We start from the raw sequence: 27,268 nt of genomic DNA, 5'->3' as shown, positions 1-27,268 counted from the left end.
GGGCTGGAGTAGTCCAGGAAAGCTTCACAGAGGAAGGGAAGGTTGAGCCGGATCTCAAACAATAGGATGAAGTAGCAAATCATGGATTGTAAGTCTAAAGCTATGATACGACTCTTGGTCATTAAATCCAAATCCCCACATTTTGCAGATGAGGAAACTTTGTTCCAGAGAAAGGGAAGGGCCTACTATGTGTCAAGTCCTTTAGGAATATCATCTGATTCGATCCTCACCACTCTGGGAGGTAGGTCCTTTTATTATCCCCATTGAGAAAACTGGCAGACAGAGGTGAAGTGACTTACCCAGGGTCATACAACTAATGTCTGAGATCAAATTTGAACTCAAATTTTCCTGTCTCCTGACACTCTAACTGTCCAGAGAGGTTTGATGATTTGCAGAGAGACAATTAGTTAACAAGCTTTAGGGGTAGAATTTGCACCCAGCTGCTCTGAGGCAGCACTTTTCCCACAAGTACCAGTCTTGGTTTATGTAGACAAGTGTCTCTCTGAAGCTCCCAAACAGTAACATGGCCTGTCCAGAGTAGGATGTGTTTCAAATCCTCCTGCTCCTCTACTTGCCTCAGCCACAAGATAGTGGGAGGCCTGGATGGTGCCCAAGCCTCCTCTTTCCACCTCTAGCCTCACCCTGTCACCCTAGGTCCCAGTTACAACCCTGCCCACCCTCACCCAGGGCAGCTCAATCCTTCTCTAAACATACATACGAAGCAGGCAGTGTGTAGGCTGCACATGGTGCTCTAGTCAAACCTCTAGTACTAACAATAAATGTTTGAGCCTGGGGTCAAGAAACCAGACTTCTATCTACAATTTTGCCCCAAATGGCTAAGGGACTCTTGCTTTTTCTGGGCATTGGCAAGAATCATTCCTGTCTGACCTTCCCACTATCCAATGAAGGAGAGAAAATGGTTGGAGAAGGGAAAGTGTGTAGCAGGGAGAGAAATGTCTCTATTCTCAGACTAAGGCTCCTTACTTCTGAGTATCCCTCCAGTACTTAACTTGGATGCTCTGGGAGATGGATGAGCTTCCTGGCCACTAAGAGTCCTTGTGGAAGGACCCCTCTCCCTGTAAACACACATGCCAAATCTTTCTTATCTCTTAGGCTGCTGAAATTAAGCTCTGACTCACAGAATAAGTATGGGCTACTGGGGTGGGGAGGGGGTCCCCAGGAGTCTTGCTCAATGTTCCAGGCCAAGGCTCAACAAGTTTGGAAACAACAGCCCCATGAAAGAGGAAGTTCTCAAGTGTAACTAATCCCACCCATTCTGCCAATCCTCTCCTCCTTTCCTCTTCCCCCTCCCAAACACGCACAATGAGACTTGAGGAACCAAAGCCCGTTGAAAACTTCTCCAAGTAAAGAGCTCGAGACCAATCCCAAGAACCACTTCTGGCAGCAGATTGTCGCTAGAGACCTGCCATCTGTGGGGCATGGGGAAGACTTCCACAAGCAGCGGCATGGCCATGATGTCTGCTTTGATCTTTATGCCCCATCTCTCTTCACGAGGGATGAAAGACATTATGCCTTAGCTTGGAATCACAGACCTAAAATATAGGTGGGAACTTTTGGAACCTTCTAAAGTCACTCTCAGGGGGCCTCAGGAGCTCACAAACTACCCTCACCCGTCTGACCCCAAGCCTTACCTGGCCCAGCCCAGACACTCTTGTTAAGTCACTACAGTTTGGGGGGTGGGGGAGGAAGATTTCCACTCCTAGATTTGATGGTCCTCACTCTTTTTGAGGTCAGGCTTCCAAATTTACCTACTCTTAAGTCTACCTCAGAAATACAGGGGGGACAGCCAGGTAGTTCAGTGGATTGAGAGCCAGGCCCAGAAACTTGAAAGTCCTGGGTTCAAATCTGGCCTCAGATACTTCCTAGCTGTGTGACCTTGGGCAAGTCACTTAACCCCCATTGCCTAGCCCTTATTGCTCAATATACAGTATTGATTCTAAGACAGAAGGAAAGGCTTTAAATATATATATATATGCTTTACCACCCAGTGAAATGGTGTTTGTTATTAGTATATTGTTTGTTTCCCCTTAAAAGATCCAAAGAATCTATTATTAGGCATATATACCTCCAAAGAAGCCAAATCCCAGAAAAATTCCTATACACCAAAATATGAATAGCATTTTGTGTAATAGCAAAAAACTTAAAACAGTAGATGCCAACTGATTGGGGGAAATGACTAAAACAACACAGAGGCTACACCAATGTAAATTGTGACCAAGCCTGGCCCTGTAAAAAATGATAAGAAAATGAACCTCCTTCTTTCTTTGGAGGATTAGGAGGGGAATAAGGGTGTGGCCCAATGCATAGTCTGTCAAGACTCATTTGATGTGTTGGCTGTTTTCACTGAATGTTTTTTCCTTTTTTGATCTTTGTTTCAAGGTATGGCCCCCAGAGCTAGGGAGGCGGGAGGAAGGGAAGGGAAGGAAAAAGATGTATTTGGTAATGATAGAAATGTCACAATGTGAGCTATTAAATCTCCCTCCCTCCCAAATGTCAGTGGGCTCCCCAAGGGTGAGGGCCATCCATCTTACTCTCTCAATCCCCCCAATCCACAATAGCTCAGGAGCTTCCAAGTGGAGTCAAGAGATGTCAGGTTCCAGGACTGAGAACAGGTCTGGTTCCAGACCTAAGAAAACATACAAGGCCTGGGGAAAGTTCCAGAAAGGCAACTCTAATGAGCGTGAAGGCTTCAGGCATCTTGTGATGCTAGAACCAAAAGAGTAAAGTCTCTGACATCCAGGAGAGATAAGAGGCAAGTGGACAGGGTCTGTGATAAAAGGAAGGAGGAATGGAAGACATGGACTCACTAATCATATTCAAAGTGAGAGAACTCAGGGCCTCCCAAACCATGCTCCTCCAGTGGAAATGACTTGAGGAGGGGGTCTCATTGCCTGAAAGAGAACTCCTGGAAGAGACCTGGGTGGTCAGGAAACCCAACATCTATCAGTTTATAGTCAGGGAAACCAAGGCTCAGTGAGGTTATGCCACTTGCCCAAGGTCACATAGTCAAAGGCAGAATATGAACACAGGTCCTCTGACTCCAGGACCATGGTTTCTCCTAGGGTCCACTGTCACAGCTGGAACTAAGGTCTGGATCTCTTCTTTAAGTCAAGGGCCGGTAACTTCTTCTGTGTCATAGACCCCTTAGACAGTCTGGTGAAGCTTTGAATGTTTTTAAGACAGAATACCAAGAATTTCAAAGGAAATCAATTACATTGAAATAGTTAAGAAAATAAAAATAAAAAAAGGTTCATGTTCAAGATCCTTAGGTGAAGAACTGCTGTTCTTGCTCCTGCCTCAGAATGTTCCCTGAAGCCTCAGTCAGTGCCAAGATCTGAGCAGAGTCATTACTGGATTGCAGGAGGCCAAACTGAGAACCAAGCACCAAAGTCTTCAGGGAACAACTGGGGCTTTTCTCCAAGATGAAAGAGTGCAACTGAAGCTAGTGCATTGGTCTTAGGGGAGGTGAGTGATTTTCCTCCATCCTTCCCTCTGTGGCAGAGTCCATTTGGAGTTCAAGGTCACACGATCCACTTCTCACTCCGGGCCTCCACGGTTTGTACCAGACCTTTGCCCAGGACAGCAAAATCCTCCAAAATGGCCTCCACATTGGGCACTGTCATCAGATCCCCATTCTGTGACACCACCATCCGCCCCTGCACACTGGCAGCCTGTAGTGTACCAGAGAAGGAAAGTAAGAGAAACAGGACATAGGCCAAGATTAAAGGGTAAAAGTACAAACAACCCAAGTCTTGGTGGAAGTCTGGGAGATGGAGAAGGGCTGGGGAAATGGACTGGGAAACAAGCCACAATGGAAGATGATCCTGGGACAGGGGCAATCTTCTCCCCTTGTCTTTCAGCAGCCATTCCTTGTACCCGGGGGAGTGCCTACAGACTCATCCAGATCCAGATACTGAAAGACACACAGCCTCTCATCTTCTCACCTTGAAGGGCTGTGGCTTGAAGCTGTCAGGCCTCCATAAGACACCAATCACTTCCCCGCCATGCTGATCATAAAAAAATAGCGCCAAGTCTCCAAAGGCCTTCTAAGGAAATGGCAAAGAAAATAACATGAGACAGCATCAGAAGCAGGGCCCCAACCACTCCCAGAGACTTGTCTCTGCAGCCCTCAGGCTTCTTCCTCACCAAACTATCCCTTTCTAGTTAACACCTCCCCAAAGCTCTCAACTAAGGTAGAACACCTTTTATGAGTACTGAAAAGAAGCTATGATATCATCAACATAAGAACCCTGTCCACATATGCAGTTAACAACTTGTCAGGGACTTGGGATACTTGAATAAGCAAAGGATCTGGATTCTGGCAGCACAGGAAGCTACTGGTTTAAGAACTAACTCTCAATGAAATTGAAATCTACCTAGGACTAAAGAGATAACTCCTAGAGTTGCCTGAGGTGGAGAAGTTGGATGATTTATCACACAACCTCTGGCACAGATCATCTCTAAAAGTCTTCTTGACTCCAAGCCCAGCACCCTATTATACCAGAATGCCTCTAAAACACCTTCTCAACCACCTAAAAATGCCTCCTTTTATTTTCTTTAGTTTTCTAGTGATGGTGTTTTATTATCTCACTTTAGGCTCATTTTTACCCCCCTACTCCATGAGGGAGGCTCATGGACTCATAAATCTAGAACTGGTTGAAACCTAAAAGGACATCTAACCTCAGGCCTTCATTTTAAAGGTGAGAAAACTGAGACCCAGAGGGAAGTTAACAGGCCCAAGTTTTCACAGGTAGGAGTGAACATATGGAGTGGGATCAGTCTTCTCATTTCAAAAAGAGCCTCAGCCCAGAGAAGGGAAGTAATAAGAAATTGTTGGGAGAGCTAGGTCTCAAACTCAGGTCTCCTGGCTGCCAGTCTGGGGTTCTTTCTCCTACACAAGGGCTCCTGCATAATTCTGCTTAAAGGGGGTGAGGATGGAAGATGAGGACAAGTCTGAGGACCAGGATAGGGATGGATGATGATTTCCTCAATTAATCGATAAATCCCAATCCAACCTCACAAATACCCATCCAGGTTGTGCTAGACACAAAGAAAGGGGCTGGACTGGACTAGATGGCCTCTGAGGTTTCTTCTAATTCTATGATCACAAAGCAAAGTCCCCTGTCATATTCCCTTACCTCCACCCCAGTCCCCATGATGGTTCTTCCTCTATCACCTCCCACTTTTCTTCTTGTCTTGGACCCTTTGATAACTCAAATTCTTCTTTCAAATACTTCCTGCAAGCTTATTTTTAACATACCAGGAATACCTCTTGGCCTGTCTAAACCCCATGGGATGGCAAGATGTCTGCTCTGGTGGGGGAGTAACTAAGGGAGGGGGAAGAGGAACAAAGGATGTTGGGAGAGAAATAGGAAAACAAGGAAGAAATGAGGGAGAGGCAAGCCCTGAGAAGAAGAAATAAGGGAAATAAAGAGAGGGGGAATGATAAGACTGTCAAGAAGAGAGGCAAAAGGAAAGAGAAGAAGCCTTGGAGCCAGCTACCAGATCAGGATTCAGGAAGGCAGGGAAGAGGTCAAGCTCAGCCTAGGAGAGGAGCAAGGGATGGGAAACTTACTCTGAGATGAGCAAGGTAGAGACTTGGTGGGTCGTAGCAGAGTACAGGCAGCCGGGGTGAGGGGAGTATGGGGTCAGAGCTTGGAAGGAGGCCTCTACTGAAGGAAGTTGCTGGTAGGTCCACAGCCTCTCGGTGCCGGGGGATGTGCCGGGCATTCAGGCGGATTAACACGTCATAGATATCTAGGGCTGGCCGGAACACCATCTTAAAAGTAGGTTGGGGACAACAGTAAGTAAAGATGCCCCTCCTCCAACCCCATTTCAAGATGATGCCATTACACATACAACACAGGAAGCGTAGGAAATGAGGAGAGCAAGTGTGGTCCCCATTTGACTAATGGGGAAATTGAGACCCCAAGAACTGATTCTCTTAAAGTCTCATAAGGGTTGGCTGAGTCTGGAATTATATAGCTTCTTAGAACAGAACTACATGGTTAGGCCTGGTTGGATCTAGTCCAACCCCTTCACTTGCTTACTGGTGAAAAAACAGGCCCAAAGAGAACTAATAACTTGCCAAGATCAAACAGAGTTAGATACAAAGGGAGAATTAGAACGTAGGTTTCTTTGAAAAGTAGCAAATGTTTCTGTGGAGAGGATAAAGAACACTGAAAAAAAAATTTAATTTTTAAAAAAAGAGCACTGCACTTTCAATCAGGACACTAAAACTCTGGGTTCATCTCTTAAGCTATGTGGGTCTGTTTCCTCAGTTATAATAAGGGGTTTGGATGGCATGGCCTCTAGGGCTCCCTATATCTCATCTTATCCAGCACTCTCCCAGTTCTACAGAATCTCACACCTATCGGACTAGTCAAGATGACAAATGTCAGAACACTCTGTGGGAAAACAAGGACATTAGTGTACTACTGGTGGAGCTTTCTAGCCATTCTGGCAGGCAATTTGGAACTATGCCCAGAAAGTGACCAAAGTGTGAATGCCCTTTGTCCCAGCTATGCCACAAATAGGCCTACACCTACCCCAAATGAGTGGAAGAAAGAGGAAAAGGATCTATAGGTACAGATATATTTACAGTAGCTCTTTTCATGATAGCCCAAAGATGGAAACTAAGAAAGCAAGCTGTCTCCTACTGGGGAATGAATAAACAAACTCTGGTTTGTGGATGCAATGGACTATACTGTGCCATAAGAAATGGTGATATGGACAATTTTGGGAGAAAGTGGGAAGACATATGAATTAACGATTCACAGAGGAATGTGTAGAATTAGAACAGTTTATGCAATGATGATATTATACAGAAAAACTTTGAAAAACTTTAGAATTCTAAGAAACCAAAAATTCAAAAGAATGACATGAAAATTAAACATGCCACCCACTTCCTTATGGGTAATGAACTTAAGATGCAAAATGAGACAAATGGTTTTAGATATGGCTAATGTGGGCATTTGTTTTGCTGAAGTATGTTGATACATATGAAGAGTTGACTTTTTAGCTCAATGGGGGGGAGGGGTCAGACAGAGAAAGAGATGTTAGTTTTTTTAATGCTTTAAATATGGGGCAGTTAGCTGGATCATGAACAGAGAATCAGGCCTAGAATTGAGAGATCCTGAGTTCAGATCTGATCTCAGACACTTCCTTAGCTGTGTGAACCCCAATTGCCTAGCTCTTACTGCTCTTCTGCTTTAGCACCAATTTTTTTTTTTTTTTTTTTTTTTTTTTATCCTGGGACTCCATTCAAGGAGCATAGGGCCACAACCAGTAGGCAACGGGACACACAGTCGCTCAGGGTCACCCAGCTGGGAAGTGTCTGAGCCCGGACTTGAACCTAGGACCTTTGTCTCTAGGCCTGGCTCTCAAACCACTGAGCTAGCCCAGCTGCCCCTACTTTAGGTTGCAGTTTCTTTAGCAGATGTAGTTTTACAGGGTGGGGTTGCTAGCCCCACACCCAACCCTCCTCCTTTTTCATCCGGGCTAGGGACCGTCCTTGGCCCAGGAGTGGTAAGGGTGGGCAGTAGGGGTCAAGTGACTTGCCCAAGGTCACACAGCTGGAAGTGTCCGAGGCTGGACTTGAACCTAGGACCTCCAGTCTCTAGGCCTGGCTCTCAATCCACTGAGCCACTCAGCTGTCCCCTGAGCACCAATGCTTAGTATTAATTCTAAGGCAGAAGATAAGGGCTTAAAAAAAATGCTTTAAATAAAAAGGACTCTCCCACCAAAATCTTTACTCCAGCTATCTTACCCTAGTATCTCCAGACTCAGAAGGATCCATCAACTGTTTCTCTAGGATTGGCAGGGCTTTGGCAGCCAAGCTCACAAGGTGATGCAAGATCTGGAGGAAAGAAATGTCAGGCCCATTGAAACCCTGCCCCACTCCCCAACAAAATGATAACTGGGAGGCAGCCAGCTCTTCCTCTCCCTGCTTGGGCACAGTTTTCCTGATGATCGTGGGATTGGGGGGATTCACCTGGGCTGAGGGTTGGTCCTTCGTCCACAGGGATTGACATCTGTCTTGGGGCGTGGCAATGACCATGACAGGAAGGCGGATCCGAGATTCTAGGAAATGGCTGTGAATCTCTGCTTGATCCTCAGCTGGGGAGGTCAGAATGACAGAGGATGTTGGGTGTCAGAATCTCTACTGCCCAACCTAATATAGCTCCAGATGGTTAGGTCTCAGCCAGTCAGGCTACACCTCCTGCCTCATAATATATATAAATATATTTGCAATCCTAATCCTAAATTAGATACCAAGTAAAACAAGCATTTCCATACACACTGTAGAAAAGAGTACTTGAAGTTGTGAGTCTCTCTTATATAGAGCTTGCTTATAAGTATATAATAAATTCAACATGTAACTTTTTTAAAACCTTTATCTTCTTAGAGTTGATACATTGATTGATGCGGACAGGATTGGGGATGTAGACTCGAAATGACCACAACAATGCAACTATCAATAATATGGAAATAGATCTTGATCGATGACACATGTTAAAACCAGTGGAAATGTGAGTAGGCTGGGGAGGGAGGGGTTTGAAGGGGAAAGTTAAAACATGAATCATGGAACCATGGAAATTTTTTCTAAAAAAAAAAAAAAAAAAAATGATACATTGATACTAAGCATCCAGAAGAGCAGTAAGGGCTAGGAAATGGTGGTTAAGTGACTTGCTCAGTGACAGCTAAAGTCAAGTTTGAACTCAGGACCCCCTATCTCTAAGTCTGGCTCTCCTTCCACTAAGCCACCCAGCTGCCCCTCAACATGTAACTTTCAAAGCCAGCTTATCTGTGATTCCACATATATACAAAGACAGAGAGACACAGATGCATATAAAACTAAAGAATCACATATGAGTGGGAAGTTAAATAGCATTCTCAAGGCAGACCCAGGAGTCCTGGCTCTAGGCCCAGTGCTTCTCCCTAGTTGTGGTCACTCTCATACTGGAAGCTGAGTTTTCCCTCCTCTCTATCCTACACTGTGCAGGGAAAGGCCCCAAAGGGCCCCTGGAGCTAACCAATCTCCTCCCATTCCAGGTGATATCTGCCAGTACAGGTAGAGGCAACCCTATGCTCCCACATGTACACACACACACCTGGGGAATTAGGAAACTGACACTAAGCCTGCCTCCCCCCTCACCACCTCCTGGGGCCCAACAGTGGGGATTAGGAGCCCCTCCTCAGGCCAGGGTGCTCTGGTTACTGCATAGCACACATCTCACCTCCCAGGCCTGGGCATGCTGCCCAGTCAAGGCCATCTCAACACTATCTTCCCACAACAGAGAGGGGCTCCCCTTTCCCCAGTACCCCCTTATAGCCAGCTTTTATCCTAGTCATTCCATCCTGCTCTAGGGCCTTTAATGAGATCTCCCCCACCCCCCACCCATGATTGGAAACTCCTCAAATTAAAATTCCAGGACCCCCAAGACCTAGACCCAACTTACCACTACTTTATCACCCACTTATGCTTCTCTCTCTCAAAAATACTTTCTTCAGGGGGCAGTTGGGTAGCACAGTGGATTGAGAGTCAGGCCTAGAGACGGGAGGTCCTAGGTTCAGATCCAGCCTCAGATACTTCCCAGCTGTGTGACCCTGGGCAAGTCACTTGACCCCCATTGCCCACCCTTACCACTCTTTCACCTAGGAGCCAATACACAGAAGTTAAGGGTTTAAAAAAATAAAAAAGAAAAGAAAAGGGAAGAAAAGAAAAAACTTTCTTCCCTTTCTTTCTCTCTGCCTATGGAAACTATCTTCCTTGCCTCTCCCATAAAGCTTGCTTTCACTACTCCAGCCCATAATAAAGTCCCCCTTCCTTTAACCACACCAAAATTAAAGAGGCTAAATAAGCCATGCTGTCCATCCTTCAGCCACAAAACCTTTAAAAAAATTTTTTATGGTTTCATGTATCTTTTTCATTCTTAATTGGAACATAACCTAATCAAGGGCAGGAAAGAGAACTAGCAAGATAAACTTATTGATCCTCTGGAAGAGATTCCTCAACCAGTTCTTCTGGTCCTCAGAGAAGTGTTTCTCCATTTACTATAATCCTTCCTGCTGCAGTCTCAGCCCTTCTCTGAGGGCTTCTGCAAATGAGATTGGAACTTTACTCCCTTTACTCACCTGTGAGTTCACCATTTAGGTTGACAATAAGGGGGCTATTTTTCCAGTCAAATGTGGACAACAAAGACAGGAACCGGAGAAAGCCAACCTGGGGGGAACTGAAGAAAAAGGAACTCTGAATAGATAGAACTCTGAATAAGGTTTCCCCAAGTTCTAGCTAATTCTTATAATACCATCCTTGGCCCCAGCACACAAACACAAATCAAAAGCAAAGAGTCCAGCTTCCTCAGGGAAGGATCTCCAAATTTAGTACTCCCTGACTTCACTTCCATCTCTGGAGAAAATATGCTGATATGTTGCAACAGGACACATTCAGGTTAAGTCCAATGAATATTTTCCTAGTCTGGGGCATAGGGAGACAGAAAAGACTGGGATGGAATGGAGGAAGCTCACCTGGGTGGGGTAAAGGGGACAGGATGCAGGAAGAGGGAGGCAGCCAATAGGTCCAAGCATTCGTCTGTCAGCCCATCACTGAGGAGCTGGGCCCGGACCCAGCGCTTGGCCAGACGGGCCACACCAGAGAAAGCAGAGTGCTGCTGCTGAAGCCTATGAAGGTAAGGTGGGGGAAAAGCAGGAAAAGTAGGGTAAGTCTCTGACATCTGGGTGTTTAGCCTAGAAAAGGGAAATGGTAACAGGGTCCAGCTACCCAGCCCAGGGGAAAGAGAGTGTGGGTAAGAGCCATGAGTCTAGAGGGAAAGATGGGTTTAGGTAGTCAAAGATGAGAGATGATCCAAATCTGCAAATCCCAAACCCAATCCTCCAAGTATCTCACCCATGCAGGGCACTGGTGAGCTGAGGCAGTTGCCGGGTGTCCCGATCAAGAAGGATTGAGGCAGGTGTATCCCTCAGTGTTATCATTCCTCCTGGGGCACAAGATTCCTTCAGGATTTGGGGCTCCCGGTGGTATGCCACCCGAATTCGGAAAACGTAACCATCCTAAGGAGAAAGATAGGATAAAAAATACATGGGTCCTAAACCATCCCCCAAAGCCCTCTGACATAGAATTGAATTTTAAAGGTGGGCCAAATCTCCCATTAGAGGTTCTTTTGGTACGTGAAGAGTCAGTGACTGATCCTAACTTCACACAAACAGGAGCAGAAAGCATTTCTCATGCCTCCAATCTAGTGACCCTTCTCCTCCAAAGTCTCTCCCAAAGGCCAACCTCTAATACCCACCCACCTACTCCGGCCACACCAGTACCTTGTAGACATCAGTGTGGGAGGCCTTAGCTGAACACAGAAGTCCATGCTCCTGACTCAGCACCTCTGCCAGGCGCAACTGGAAGGCAGCTCTAACTCGCTGTATGGCATCTGCATCCTGAGGCCACTGTCCACTGCCCTCTAGGTGACATATCACTTCAGAGTGGAGGAAGAGGAGGGGTTAGTTTTCCAATCAGAACTGAGCTCTTATTTCACCCATTTCCCCACCTACCCTCCTCCCCAATCTAAATTATTTGCTGTTGCTCTGTGTCCCTACCCCCAGGAGTACCACACATACAACTCCCTTACCATTTATGGGATCCACAAAAGCTGGGCAGGGCTTGCTAGGCCGAGGTAGCAATGCATCCCGTTTTTCCAAGTGGTCATGGAATGTAAAATCAAGATGGACAGGAACAGGGGAGAACACCTAGGTAGGAATGTATGTATTTGACAGAATTCTTGTGGTGGAGATGGGAGCTGGCAGGAACAGGGAAAAAGAGGAGGGGATTTGGAGGCAGTCCCCAAGACACTCACCTCAGTGTATCTCAGGGCAGCATGAGCTCCCTGAACAGAGGAGACAGTCAGAGGCAGCCCTTTGAGACTCCACAACTGGCGGCTCAGGTGGTCATAGGAACGCACCACCATCGCCAGTGCCTCCTCACCTGTGCTGTGAGCCTGCCATAGGAAATGTAATGGGGGAAACAAGGTAAAAACAACATTAAACCAACTGAACTGATTGAAGACGGTTGAAGTAGGGGCCATGTCTCCCCCTCTCAGACTGGGGGTTCCCCAAGAATACCAAGGAGGAATGGGCTGAGATAGGATCTCCAGGCAGGGCCCACTTCCCATCCTCCTTCCTTTCCCCAGCAGCCAAAGGGCCTCAGCTGAAGTTTCGGTGAAGTTACTGCACCATCTACAGGGCATCTTTAGAACTCCACCCCTCCCAGGTTCCCAGAGACACCAGAAACTTCCTTGTACAAGGGAAGGCTACATTTTTTTAAAATCAGGTTAAACAGTAAACAAATTGAGTACCACCCTGCAGTAGTTACCAAGGCCAAATACCCCAAGAGTCTTACCTCTTTGGGGGCTCTGATCAGTGGATCTAGACAGCCCCCCATGTAATGGATGCAGGACTCAGGTATACCTGCATGACTGGGAAGTAAGAGAAACAACAGTGCTAGGTAACTACTAAAAAAACAAATTTAATCTTGGGCTACATTATTCTTCCTATTACATTGCTGTTCTTCATCTAGAGCCATCATTTTGTTGAGACACAAACATCTCCCTGAGGAATCACCCTCCAATGCAGTAAGCCAACTGTCTGCACCAACCTAAGAGCCTTTGAGAAGTCAGTTGCCTTGGCCTAAGCTCATCCAGCCAGGATGCCAGAGGTGAGGCTCAAACCCAGGTTTCTGGTCTCTTAGAGTAGATCTCTATGCTACATCTCTTACTAGAGAGAGTGTTCCTAAAGTCTTAGAGAAGTTTTCAGATATTAAAGCTATTAAATTATTATTGTTATTAAATATAAACAAATCACTACTATTAACAGTTTAAAATTTTTAAGCTGTTAAAAGTTTAAAACTGCACTAAGACTTTGGGGATGGCCTACATTACCATACTCTTAGTTCACATTTACATGGACAGCACTTTGTAGGAATACTCCCAAGCACTTTCCTCAGAGATGGGTCATTGCAGATATTACTCTCATTTTACAGATAAAAAAACTGAAGCTCTATTCATAGCATCTGCACTTCCATATCCAGGAGATGGAGAAATACCTCAAAGCACAGTCACATAAAGATTAAAAGAAATTTGGGAGGAGAGAAATCTTGGAAGAGACTTTGTACACAGAAAGTACTTAAATATTGAACTGAAACATAAGGCACAGAGCTGTCTCCCCCAATCTGTAGGGCTGTCATGTGGAAGAAGGGGGAGGCAAAACACCCCTACATCTGGTAGGAGGGTCGGACTCAGTGACTTCTAAGGGTACTTTCCCTCTGAGATTCAAGTTCTATGAATCTAGTCCATCCAATTAAGCTGAGCTCCTTGAGGACAAAGAGCTAAGGAAGGGAAGGTAGACATAGCAGAAGGAATTCCCAAATTAGAAGGAAGATAAATGATAGATGAACCCTACTATCAGTTTCCTCCAGCCCTTATATTCAACTGGTCAGGGAAGACAGAGTGGGGAGATAGATGGAGAGAAAGGGGGAAAAAGGTTCCTGGAGCATGGGATCCTTTGCCATATCCCTGGGAATGGTGGAAGAGAGGAGGAATGGTTGTAGGTAAAGGCATTCTAAATCTTTGACAACTGTTTTCTGACACATTTTGGAATTAAGATTCTCTCCCTCCCTTCTCCTCTTCCCTGATTTAGGGTTATACCAGTGCTTCCAAGGCATTCTAGTCTTGAAGAACACTGGAGTGAGCTGGAAGACCTGGTCTCTGGTTCTAGTTGTGCCTACTAACTAGCTGAATGACCTTCAGCTAATCAAATAGAGGTTAGATTAGCTAATCTGAGACTTCTTCAAGCGGTGGCAGTCTAGAAAGCACACTCACAGTTTTAGGAGGTGAGTGATCACCTGGTGGGGCAGGAGGCGCTTCTCAGCCATAGATTCAGCCTTCCAAAGAACAGCCTCCCGAATTGACCCATCCTGGAAACGCCGAAGCTCTGATCGTGAGCCCCAAAACTGGCGGAAATCAGAAGCCTGGAACAGGGGAGGGGCCAAAAAAGGTATGAAATATGGGTGAAAATAGAGAGAAGAGGTCAGGGAACTACCCCTAAACAATACAGCTCTTTCCTCTCTTAGAAAATGGGCTAAAAAAACAAGTCTCCTTGATTAACCTCAATAGCCCAGTCTTCCCCAATAAAACTAGAATTCTCAGAGGCAGGAGCCCCATCTCCCCCTTTCTTCCCACCCTTGTCCTCAGACTCCCTCTGAACTCTGGCTTCCTCACCTCTGGATGATCAGCTTCAGGTCCCATCTCTAGAATACTGACTAGTCCCTCTGGCCGGAGTAGCAATCCCAATGACAGGGCCCCCTGGTCCTTGTGCTTTGGAGGGTTTTGGTTGATCTTCCACTATAGTGGAGATGGAGGGAAAAGAGGAAAACAGAAAAAAAAATACATAATTTGGAGCCCTACAGGTCTGACCTAGTGGTCCACTACTCTTTCCAATGTTTTACCCATTTTAATTCCATTCTCTCTTAGAAAGGTCCTGGGGAAGTCTCCCTAGCTCATTATACAGTTTACCTGGGGCACAGGGGTCCTTGAATGGGCCAACAAAGTCAGACGGGAGCCCAGGCCCCGTTCCAGGAGTGCTGTCAAGGTAGGAAGTATGGCAGTTACATAGTCCCCTCCATGGTCCTGCAATTCTGACCACAGCTTCAGCCTTCGGCAGGCAGTATCCAGACAGCTCAGGGGATATATACTGGTGAGGGAGGGAGGGATCAGGAAAGGGAAGAGAAAGGACAAAGAAAAATAAGACCACAAGTTGGACATTATTAAGTAGTTTTGTTAGTCCCCTCTCCAGAAACCCACTAGGATTTTCCCACCCCTACACCCCACTTCTGCCATCTCACTGGAGAACATGGTCAAAGGTTCGAATCATAGATTTGGGTGTCATAAGCAGCATCTGAAACCCATCTGCAGTCTTGTCATCCAGCACAGTCATAGACAACTGGGCTTCATGTTGTACCTGAGGGAAAAGGACAGATAGAAACAACTTAGGACTATGGGCAGCAGGACAGATTTCCTCAGGGAATAGCACATGGGTCAAAGCAACAGCTGTTTTGACATCTATGATGCTTCCCCCAAGTCTGAAGCACTCTGAAGGACATGGTATGGACAAAGAACTCAGTCCTAGAGGAAGTTTGGCATTTCCATCTTGTGATTATGCTTCCTCTAGTGTCCTCAACACAGAGTAGAAAATGGATCTAGGTACCTGCTGATATGTGGGAACTGTGACATCAGCACAGAGATTAAGGTGGCCTGAAGCATCCAAGAAAACCACAGAGAAGGCCTGATGAAAGTCAGCAACTGCTGGCTGAAGTGGAAGAAGGCAAAGAGGTCAAGAGCAAAAAAAAGAGAAAAAAAAAAGCACAAGCCAGGAGCCATCAACTCTACCCTTTTACTCCATGATCCTCTGACCCAAACCCTCATACCATCTCCTACCCCAAGCTGTTCCCTCTTTCCCCATTCCCCAACACCATCCCATTCCTTTCACCAGGTATCCCACTGACCAGAGACGGATCCGAACTTCGACACAAGCTGATGCCATTGACTGTCAGATCTGTGGCAGCTAGAGTTAGGGAGTTATGGAGGAAGAAGTGTCAGGTCAGCCCCTGAGCAGTGAGGAGGAAGGTTGTCCACCCAGCTGCATTCCTTTCCCTGATCTCCACTGCTAATTCACTGTGCTACAAGAGACCTCAGTTGCTATCTAGTCCTAACCATCCCCAAAAGGAATCCTTACTTCAAAAGAGCAAACAAATGGTCATTCAACTTTTGCTTGAAGACCTCCAGCCAGAGGAAACACATTAACCAACGCTCATATGGTACTGACTCAATGTCCCTTGCCATTCTAGTTGTCTTCCCTTTGGATTTTTATTGCCTTCTAAAAATATGGTGGTTAAAACTAAACATAACATGCCAAGTGGGATCTGACCAGGGCAGACTATAGGAGTACTCTCACTTCCTTATTCCTTTCCAAATGTTGCCTAAGACTAAATAAACTTTTGTTGGCTATATCACATTGTTGACTCACAGCAACCTTGCCACCCATCAAAAATTCCCGATTTTCTTTTAGACAGACTGATGTCTAGCCATGCCTTTCCCCTTCTTGAACTTGTGAAGTCATTCTTCTCTAGGCTTCAGTCTGTTTGTTTATAGAACAGGGCTGATAATTAATACCATAATATAATACTACTAATCAGAATAGGTGGGGGAAATCTTCCCCAACCCACCAAGGCCCATAATTTCTTTATCCTTCCCCATTCAGCTCTCCACCTTACCTAGGAACTGCAGAACATTCCTCAGCACTTGATAGCCACTCATAGACTTGCTGATTTTTCGAGTAGAGACCAAGAAGGCTACCAGCATGGAAATGATAAAGCCACTGAAGCCTCCAGTGCCCTAGGAGAAGGTTTGGGGATGGAAATATTGACTAGGTACAAACCCAGTACAATCCATACCCTACACCTGTGTTGGCAAACCTATAGCATGTGTGCTGGAGGGGCTGCTCCCCTACCCCTCTCCATTGCACCTGAGGACATTTCTCTTCTCTGTTCAGTAGCCCAATGGGAGCACTTCCTCCCTCCCATGTCTAGGGGTCACATGTGGCATGAGGGTTGTAGTTTGGGCACTTGGTCTCTAAAAAGTTTGCCATCACTGCCCTACACTGTCTATTTCTGGACCAAATCCTGATACTGTGTATGTATCCAGGTCTACAATGGTAGGGGGATGCTTCTCAAGGAAAGAACTAGAAAGTAATGCTTCAGATGAACAAGGGCAAAATAAGGCACCTCACTCCCAGGCCAAACCTTGTCCAGATCCCGCTGCCGAAGCCAGACTTTGAGCAAAATAATGCCATCCCGAAGGCCAGGGGAAGAGGTAAGTATGGCTGATAAAAGGTGAAGGTGAGATTCCAAAACTTCATCAAAAAGGAGCAAGGTGTTGTAGTGAGGGGTGGGAGGATCCAGGACACCTGAGGTGGGGGTCAAATCAGAAGAGATCAGAAAAACTAGTCTCTCCCATTTCCCTAGACCTTTTCCCAAGAATCCCCCTTTCCCTCCAAAATCCTTTGTCCCACTCCACCTCCAGGCATCAAACCTTACCTTCAATCATTTAGGATGGCCCTCCTTCCCTACATATATGCTTTTTTGTTCCCCACGTCTCCCAATCTCTTGCTCTTACCCTCCTCTGGGGGAGACTTGTCCCAAAACCAGGTGGTACGGACATTGTTCTTGGAAGGCAGCAGGCGGCATAAGCGGAAGAACTCAGGCGGTGGACAGGGGTATAAGCGCACAGTGACTAGTCTCTCATCCTTTCCTGGAGAGAGGTTGGGGATGTTGAGATCCTGGATCTCTTCTCAGCTTGAGGGCAGCAGTTCTCTAAGATTGGGGTCATCTCTACCTTATCCTACTAGGAAATTCTAGAAGATGCCTGTGTACCACCTAAGTCTTGGGGACTTTCCAGGGCACAGTCTCATACTTCTGTACTTACCTGCAGGACAGAGCAGCAACAGGGGCTTCAGGTGACAACCATTTATGTAGGAGAAACGGACACTACTGAAAAGTGGATCCCGAGACAAGTGGTGGCCCAGATAAGCTAAGTATAGGGCACGCTTTCTTAGGTAGCGCTGATTTAGCCCATCTTTGTCTTGTAGGATTTCCTGTTGAGGGGAAAAGGGCAATACTAGATGACAGGAGGATAGCAGCAGTGTGATAGCAATGAAGGGTTTAGAGCCTTCAATTCAAGGCATCACACTGTCATTCATTGGTTATCTGAGCATTGGCAAATTACTTAAGATTCTCTGATTAAACTAAGTATGGAATTTTCTTCTTTTTTTCTTTAGAAACAACTTTTAACAATTGTTTTCTTATATTTTTCAATTCGGATTCTCTTCCTACCCCAACCCTCCCCAAGACAGTCAATGATCTATTATAGGTTATACCAGTGCTTTCATGCAATACATATTTCCATATACCCCATGTTGTGACAGAAGACACATATCATATATACAATAAAACTCATCTAAGAAAAAATAGGAAAGATGGCACATTTTGATCTGCAATCAGACTCCAACAGCTGCTTTGGCTCTGGATAACAATTTTTATCCTGAATCCTCTGGGGTTATGTTGGAACCTTGTTTTGCCAATAAGTTTAGTCCTTCACAGTTGATCATTGTACAATAATGGGGCTGATAATTATCATCTTACAATATTTCTTTCTTTAAAAAAAAAAAAAAACCCTTACCTTCCACCTTAGAATCAATACTGTGTATTGGTTCCAAGACAGAAGAGTGGTAAGGGCTAGGCAATGGGGTTAAGTGACTTGCCCAGGGTCACACAGCCCTAGGCATGTCTGAGGCCAGATTTGAAACTAGGACCTCTTGCCTCTAGGTCTGGCTCTCAATCCACTGAGCCACCCAGCTGTCCCCTATCATACAATATATCTTGTTACAATGTTCTCCTGGTTCTGCTCAGTTCACTTTGCATGTAAGTCTTTTGAGGTTTTTCTGAACTCATCCTGTTCATTTCTTATGGGACAATAGTATTCCACTACAACCACATACTACAGCTTGCTAAGTATGGAATTTAATACCATGCCTACTCCATAGAGGGGAAAATTGAACCTCAAAGAGGATCAATGATTTGCCCAAGGTCACAAAGTGAATTTGTGGTAGTCAAGACAGGCCTCCTAGTTCCTAGTCTGCTCTCCTCTACTAGACTGAAGTAAAAAACTTCTAATAAATATTTCTAATGATGTTTTCAATAGGCTTTAAGGGAGAGCCAAGATTTGTAACAATAATTACCTTTTCCTGTCCTCTTTAGTTTTAGTGCCTTTGGTGTCTAATTCCTTCACTAATTATTTTATCATGTTTCTAACTTTTAAAAAAATCCTGACAATTGGGTTAAGTGACTTGCCCATGGTCACATAGCTAGGACATATCTGGAGTCATATTTGAACCCAGGATTTCCCAACTCCTGGCCCAGCACTCTGTTCAATGAGTTACCCTGCTACCCCCCCAGAGGGTCAATTTCTTTAACTTTCTCAATAAAACCAAAGCTTAGCATGGTTCCTGGCACACTGCAGGCACTTTATTAATACTTAGTGACAACCTCATATTTACAGAGCAACTGCTGTTCTCTAATCCTTTTCATATATTTAAAATGCCTCAATTTAACCCTCACAAAATCCCTATTAGCACACGAGGTATCTAGTCATATATCTATGTTAAAGATGGATCTGCTAAATTGCAGATTAAGTGACGGGCATAAGCTGGCAATGGAAAGAATTTAGATCTCTACATTCCCAATGTGGAGTTCTTTCCATGATGCTGCCCTGGCTAAAATGCAACCCTTTCTTCCTCCCCTAGGCCATGTTCATAGGCTCTTCTCTATTGGCTAGGTCAAGTTCAGGACAACAATTCTGCAAGTAGCACCTGGCCTATCTAAAGAAGATAACTAGAGCATTCTAGGGCCCAGCCTGTAATTCTAGCTTCTCCCAAATTCATCCTAAATATCACTGTTCTGACATAAGTCTTACCTTTGGCATAGTCAACACCACATCAACATTGACCTCTGGTCGGACACATGTTCCTAGCAGGTAGCTGCCCACTACAGTGACCTGAGTGGGAGGTAAGAAGTGGAAGCGACCTTTCACAGCAAAAGGCTTCTGGATGAAGGGTACTCTTACACCTTTAGGCAGCCATGACTGGTCTGTCATCTGAGAAGGGAGAAAGATGGAAGAGACATATATATAAAGTTAGAGGCAAAGAAAGAGACCAAAAGGGTCACTAGATTCCCAGAAATACAGACAAAAAAAATTATTTGAAAGGCAGAGAACCCTGAGTATGGAAGGGAACATAGTCCAAGGCAGACTATGGCCCACCTTTCAGGTGTAGGAATCCCTCATGCCACCATCCCATTTCCTCTAGCCCCTGAGGACCCTGTAACTCCAACCTTGGCAATGAGCTCAAGCTCCCAAGCTAAGCTTCATAGAAGAAGAGAGGGCTCCTGGACACCAGCTTCCCTATTTCTCAAATAGTATGACTGTACCTTTAGGACTATGGGGACCCAGAAGTTTTCCACTCATGATTCCAGTCCCTAAGGAGCTCTCTTCTTGTCCTTCTACTTAGAATCCTCCAACCCTCTCCCCCCTTTTCTAACCTAGATACCACCTCAACTCCCACCTACTGGTTTCTCACTGGCCCAAACTCACGTCAGTCACTTTGGTTGAAGGGACACTAAGAATTCGTTGTTTAATCTCACGCAAGAAGGTATCAATCCGCTGTTGCTTCTTCTCCTTCAGCTTTACCTCCTTTAATAGCTCCTCCATCTAGGGGAATTAGGGTAAATAGGAAGGCCTTCAAAACTCTTTCCACATATCAAAACCAAAGTTCAAATAGTTACAATAAGGCCACTAGAAACTATGAGACCATCTGGTCCTCCTCACCCCATATTCCTCTAGCCTCAGGCCCTAGATCTTGAAGGAAAAAGGGAGTGTCAATTCTGACCTCCCGCTATCTTGGTCCAGTCTCCTCTTACACCTATCCCAAAATAGAGCTCCCTCATTCAGAATATAAATTTATCCATTAGGGTCAATTAACATCCTTTATATTTAGGAATGAGGAGAGGATTTCTCTATAGCAATGTTTCTTTGAATAAGAGCAAATCTCAGCTCACTAGAGGGGTCTATGGGTAACACAAGTCTATAGTAGGTATTAAAACTGAGATTTTTAGTCACAGGAATGAAGAGTAGTCTCACTCTAGAGCCAATTATCTACCTTTCCTTCTATTAAGTATGTCACTGAAAGGTGATGGCATATGCCTCTATTAGTTTAGTGGTAAGAACACTGGCCTAGAAAGAAAACGGGATCAGTTCATTCTTGTCACTAACTAGCAGGTGTCCTCACCTCTCTTAGTTTTTTAGATTTTCCCTCTGTCAAGAAGAGGTTCCTAAGATTTTTGTCAGCTCTAACACTATGATGAACGTCAGTGAAGAACAAGGAAATAAGCATTTCTATAGCATCTACTATGTGCCAAGCACTGCAATAAGCACTTTTAAAATACTATTTCTTTTGATCCTCACAACCATCCTTTGAGGTAGGTGTCCCATTTCACAGTTGAAAAAACTGAGGCAAACAGGTTAACTAATTTGCCTATGGTCACACAAGATTGTCTGAGCCTGGATTTGAACTCAGATCTTCTTGACTCTAGGTACAGTGCTCTACATGCAGCTACCTAGCTGCCATAAGTATTTATAGCCATTTACAATTTTCAAAGTTATCAGTAGAATATAAACTCCTTTAAGGCAGGGATTGTTCCCTCCTTTCTTTTCTTTCTTTCTTTTTTTTTTTTAGGGGGGTGTGGGGGGGGGGAATGAAGTAGGTGTTATTGTATCCCAAGCACCTAATACCTTGTCTATAAGATGTTAATCTACAGATGCTTCTTCAATTCAGTGATTTCATTTGATCATCACAAAGGGAGTTAGTAGAGGGGCCAGAAATAGAATCTAAGTTTCATAAATCTCAATCGGATGTTCTTCCTCTTATACCATACTACTCTCTGGCTTACAAGTGGGAAAATGAAAGACAACCTCTGAGGAATCAGCACTAAGAAATCTTAAGAGATCACACTTAACTTTAGACAGGACTAGGGAATCTTCATTCAAGAAACACCCTCAGTAGCTGTAGAATCCAACTACTGAGCTTTACGGACCTATTTCTATCACCCTTTCCATTCCTACTGCCCCCAGGCAGAAATACTTCCCTAGGTCCTAACCTGCATTCGGAGAAGGTTGGAGTGGAAAAGGTTTTCTGTCTCTTTCATCTGGCTCAGCTCTTCATTTGTAGGTTCCTTGTATAGCTGGGCTTGACTCAGCTCAACAGGTAGCAGGAATCCCCCATCCTGAGCCCCTTTCCGATGCTTCTTGGCAGGAGGGGTATCCTTGTTTTCCTGTGACTCCATGTCTTCCATAATGGGGTCTGTTATCTGTGTCAAGAGAGATGGGGGTGATCTCATTTATACTTGATTCTGACCTCACCTGTGACCCTGCTCCCCACTTTTAGATCTTCTAAGACTCTACTGTTTTACTATATTATATGGGAATGGACAAATTCATATAGCAGGGTGAGTTTATCAATTGCTTTCTTCCTAAACAGGAAAAGCCAAGCTGTAGAAGGGATTTATATTTTGGTGGGAAAGAAATGTACCAGAGAACTTCATAAAAACTGGTCAGATGATTGGGGATGTAGACTCTAAATGATCACCCTAGTGCAAACATCAATAATATGGAAATAGGTTTTGATCAATGATTCATGTAAAACCCAGTGGAAATGTGGGTTGGCTATGGGAGAGGGGTGGGAGGAGAGGAAAAGAACATGAATCATGTAACCATGGAAAAATTTTCTTAATCAATTAAAAAAAAACTGGTCAGGTCTGCATACATATTGTATACCCAGACCACTTCTCTATCCAACTACTGAACAAAGCTTTCTTCTCTCCCAGAATACTCTTATTCAGTGCCTGAGCCTACAACAACCTTTGTATCTTAATCTCTATGTCCCCTCCAAAGAGGTTTAACAGATTGGACCCTCACCCAAAGGAGTGCATAACACTTAATATATGCAACACAAATCCAGTATAGTATATGACTGGACCATTTACTGAATGATATACTATTTTACAGACAAGAATATAGAGACCTTGAGAAAAAAATGACTTATCCAAGTTCAATAAACCTAGCTACAGAAACGGGATTCAAAATTCAGATCTGCCTTTATGTCTAGTGTTTTTTCCACATTGCATGTATATATCAGAAATAAAATGTCAGATTTCCCCTGTTATTTCAGATGTCACAGTAAAGGGCCCCTGGTTTTTATATTTCCTCTCAATCAGATCAGGAAAGATAAAGGGTGCTAAGAACCAACCTGCTCAAACATACTTTACCATCTTTTCTACTTGTCCAAAGTTCCATCCCTTCTAAGAAATATGCCTGCCCTATCACAAAATTAAAAGTAACTATCAATATTTACCAATCCCTGATGTAAGACCAATCAAGTGCTCAAAGAGTAGGGAAGATAGGGAAGGAAGGACAGCCCAAGTAAACTCAAATGATGAAAATATAAGATAGGATATGGTGAGATTCAAATAAGTAGTACAGCAAACAAGGACCACAGTTCACAACAGATGACTGGGAGTTAGGAGATCTAGGTTTTTATTCCTGGCTCTGCTGATAACTAGCTATCTTTCAGGATTCCTTTGGCAAGTCATTTCATCTTTCTCTGTTTCCTCATCCATAAAATGAAAGCACTGGACTATAGGCTAAAAGAGTATTAGAATCAGAATGGACACCTGACCCATCCAATCTAAACAAGAATCCTCTCTTCAACAGATCAGGTGACTGGTCATCCTGCCTTTGCTCTAGTAAGGAAGAACCCACTACTTCTTCAGGCACTCTGGAGCAGTTATAATTATTAAAACATTTTTCCTTACATGGAGAACCGTTTCTAGGCCATTGCTCTAGATCTGTCTTCCAGGACTGAATAGAACCAAGAACAATCTTACACATGACAACATGACTTTAAATACTCAAACACAGCTATTAACATTCCTGGTTTTCTTCCTCCAGGCTAAATGTTCCCAACTACTCCAGCATATTCTCATATTAACATGATCTCAGGGCCCTTTACAATTATGGTTCTAACACTCTTGAGGTTATCAGCCTCATCCTTATATAATGTTGTATCCACGGGTACAGCTAAACCATCAACTTCCACTTTTCTAACAATGAACATCTCTTAATATAACCAAGACCAGAGTTTATTATCATTTTTCTACTCATATTGAGCATATGGGTCACTAAAAATCTCCCATCTTTATTTTACTTGGCCCCAATGTTCTAGCCTGAGATCTTTTCTGATACTGTCTGCCATCCAACAGGTAAAACCATTCCTTTTGGCTCTATAACATTATCAAATATGTAAACAATATCATCGAAAAGTAGCCATTTACCTGATTTTTATAAGCATGTCATCTTCATCTTTATTGAAGTCACTGATAAAAATGTTTAACAACACGCGGTCAGAAAAATCCCTACAATACTTCACTACAGACCTCCCTGCAGGAGGAGGTGAACCTATTAATTACTCTCTTTTTAAGCAGCAGGTCATTCAAGCAACTCAGAATCTACATAATCGTATTAGCTATTTTCTAGATCACATCTCACCACCTTGTCCACAAGAAAAAAAAAAGCACGAAAAAATCTTTGTTAAATTTCTTTCCAAAGACTTTCTCCTTTTAGCTCAAAGCCTTCCGATTCTTTCATTTCCAGCACAAAATTATTACGGACTTAGCACTTACTGATTTAATTCCTAGTGAGGATGCTATCACCCCCTCCCCCAAACTCAAAACGCAAAATCCTTCAGACCTGAGTCCAAGTCTCATTCCCACTTTTCCTTATGGAAAACTCGGGCCACACTGACAATGCTTAAGTGAAAAACATTCATTAAACGCCTCCTGTGTACAAAGAACGGTCTCGTTCCAGCGTTTACAGTTTAAGTCAGCCCCCAATCACGCAGAGGTTTTCAGTGATACAGGAACGGGTCTCTCCAGCCCGTCAGAGACAAATACCAAAACAGCAGAACCCGAGCCTCCCCCTGAGCTTCCGGCCAAAAGTCGGAGATTTACCGAACAACTGAACATGAACACGCGGAGGTCACGTCTCCGGGTTTCAAGGAGCGAGGGTGGGGAGACAGAGCCCCAGCTGTCTACCTGAAATTCATCCTTCTGTAGACCTAACGAACAACTGTCTCCTCTAACCCCCAGCCTCTCCAGGACTTCCCTTCCTCACCTCGAGTTCCCCGGGAGTGCCGCGAACCGGGGCTCTTTCAGGAGCCGGCCCCATAACGGCAGCAGCTAAGCCTGACTCCCTCGCCGTTCTCCCCACGTGGGCGGAAGTTCCGGACGAGTTCCTCCCACCGTCTAATGAGAACCCGGCTCCTGCACCCAACCATAGTTCGTCCTAATTGGTTGACTACTAGAAAGTTGTTTTGCCATTGGGCCCGACATTCTCGACACGCCTCCCCTTTCCCAGAGAGAGATGGAGGTTTACAAGGGCTTGGGCCTCCGCTGTGAATTGCGGCATTTTGCGACATTGCACCGGAAGTTCGTCAAAAGTCACTTGATTACGATGCCCCAGTGGTTTTCGCTGTTTTAAAAGAGAACAACACGTGTCTGGGTATTCCCGAGTTAAAACGTTATTTTATCTGTGCCCAGGTCCTCCCAGGCCTAGGTAGTTGGTCTTTTGGTTTCAGCCCATGGAAAGAACCTCGTCCCATTCTTGCTACCTTCCCTCACCATTATGGCCAACAAGTGTCTTTCTGTCGCTTTTCCACTATCGTTGCCGTTTGCTTCTGCTGGATGTAGACCGCAGGCTTGAAAAATCTTTCAGAAAGACCTTTTTTTTTTAAATTTTAAATCCTTAACTTCTGTGTATTGACTTATAGGTGGAAGAGTGGTAAGGGTAGGCAATGGGGGTCAAGTGACTTGCCCAGGGTCACACAGCTGGGAAGTGTCTGAGGCCGGATTTGAACCTAGGACCTCCTGTCTCTAGGCCTGACTCTCAATCCACTGAGCTACCCAGCTGCCCCAGAAAGACCTTTTTTTAAGGACTGGATCGTCTGGCTCTCAGCCCCAGTTTATGCTCGAGCATCCAGGCTGACCTCTACTTATGCCAGGAAGGGAGAAGCTTCCTGATGTCCAGGCATCACTTAATGTTTTGAGACTTTGTGGCGGCCTTCTTGGAGAGGTTGTTGCTTTGTTCCTAGCCCTGAACAAAGGAACAAAGTAAGAGCCTTTGCTTGAAAATCTCGAAACCTGGTTTCATTTCCCATCTTCGTTGCTTTCATTCAACGTCTGTGGATCAGAGGACTGCAGTTAAGACTTGGCAGAGACCTAGCTACTTAGTATATAGTCGGGTCAGATTGCTGAGAATAGCTAAGTCTTTCATGGTGGATCATACAGTATTACTGTCACTGTGTACAGTATTCTTTTAAAGACTAAAAACCCGGGGAAGGTTTTGTAGTCTTCTCACTCTCAATTCTCTGCAATTTGGCTTCTGATTTCATCGTTGATTGGAAACTACTTTCACCAAAATTACCTAAGACTTGTTTTTAGAAATTTACTACTTAAGGGAGTTTTCACACAATGAAATCAAAACTATCAATAAACACATGAAAAGATGTTCTAAATCCTTCCTGATTAGAGAAATGCAAATTAAAACAACTCTGAAGTACCACCTTACATCTTGCAGATTGGCAAAGGAAAGTGATAAATGTTGGAAGGGATGTGGCAAAATTGGGACACTGATACTCTGCCAGTAGAGTTGTGAATTGTTCCAACCATTCTGGAGGACAATTTGGAACTATGGGCAAAAGGCTTTAAATGAATGCAGTTGTACCACTGCTGGGTTTGAACCCCAAAGAGATAATAAGGGAAAAGACTTGTACAAAAAAATCTATAGCTGCACTCTTTGTGGTAACCAAAAATTGGAAAATGGGGTGGGGGCATCAATTGGGGAATGGATCAATAAATTGTGGTATATGTTGGTGATGGAATACTATAGGAATAAAGGAATATGCTGAAAGGAATAAAGAACTGGAGGAATTCCATGTGAATTGGAAAGACCTCTAGGAATTGATGCAGAGTGAAAAGACCAGAACCAGGAGTACATTGTACACAAATACTAATACATTGTGGTATGATCAAATGTAATAGACTTTTCTACTAGCAGCAATGCAATGACCCACAACAATCCAGAGGAACTTAGGAAAAAGAATGCTGTCCACATCTAGAGAAAGAACTGTGGAAATGGAAGTACATTAGAAAAATATGTGATCGATCACATAGTTTGATAAGAATATGATTGGGGTTTTGATGTTAAAGGATCACTCTACTGCAGATATGAATAACATGGAAATAGGCTTTTTGTTTGTTTGTTTTTTTAAAACCCTTACCTTCCATCTTGGAGTCAATACTGTGTATTGGCTCCAAGGCAGAAGAGTGGCAAGAGCTAGGCAATGGGGGTCAAGTTACTTGCCAAGGGTCACACAGCTGGGAAGTGTCTGAGGTCAGATTTGAACCTAGGACCTTAAAAAAGGCCTGGTTCTCAATCCACTGAGCTACCCAGCTGCCCTC

At 44.4% G+C, this 27,268-nt stretch overlaps 1 protein-coding gene across 1 annotated transcript; it reads right to left on the bottom strand.

The window, feature by feature from the left end:
- Positions 1-2,429: 2,429 nt before the first annotated feature.
- On the bottom strand, positions 2,430-24,983 carry NOL6 (nucleolar protein 6). The gene is made up of 16 exons (XM_044661480.1): positions 24,924-24,983; positions 21,854-22,063; positions 20,292-20,408; positions 19,617-19,796; positions 17,571-17,739; positions 17,262-17,396; positions 16,889-17,052; positions 16,361-16,481; positions 15,593-15,651; positions 15,295-15,396; positions 14,933-15,048; positions 14,604-14,781; positions 14,310-14,432; positions 13,911-14,059; positions 12,434-12,509; positions 2,430-3,692 (listed from the first exon to the last, which is right to left on the bottom strand). The coding sequence occupies exons 1-16, from the start codon at positions 24,975-24,977 to the stop codon at positions 3,543-3,545; spliced, it is 2,103 nt and encodes a 700-aa protein (XP_044517415.1). The 5' UTR covers positions 24,978-24,983; the 3' UTR covers positions 2,430-3,542.
- Positions 24,984-27,268: the final 2,285 nt, after the last annotated feature.

The sequence above is a fragment of the Gracilinanus agilis genome, chromosome 1 (genome assembly GCF_016433145.1).
Source record: "Gracilinanus agilis isolate LMUSP501 chromosome 1, AgileGrace, whole genome shotgun sequence".
NCBI lineage: Eukaryota > Metazoa > Chordata > Mammalia > Didelphimorphia > Didelphidae > Gracilinanus > Gracilinanus agilis.
Note: the sequence above shows the minus strand (reverse complement) of the source record. Positions and strands in the feature narration are given on the sequence as shown.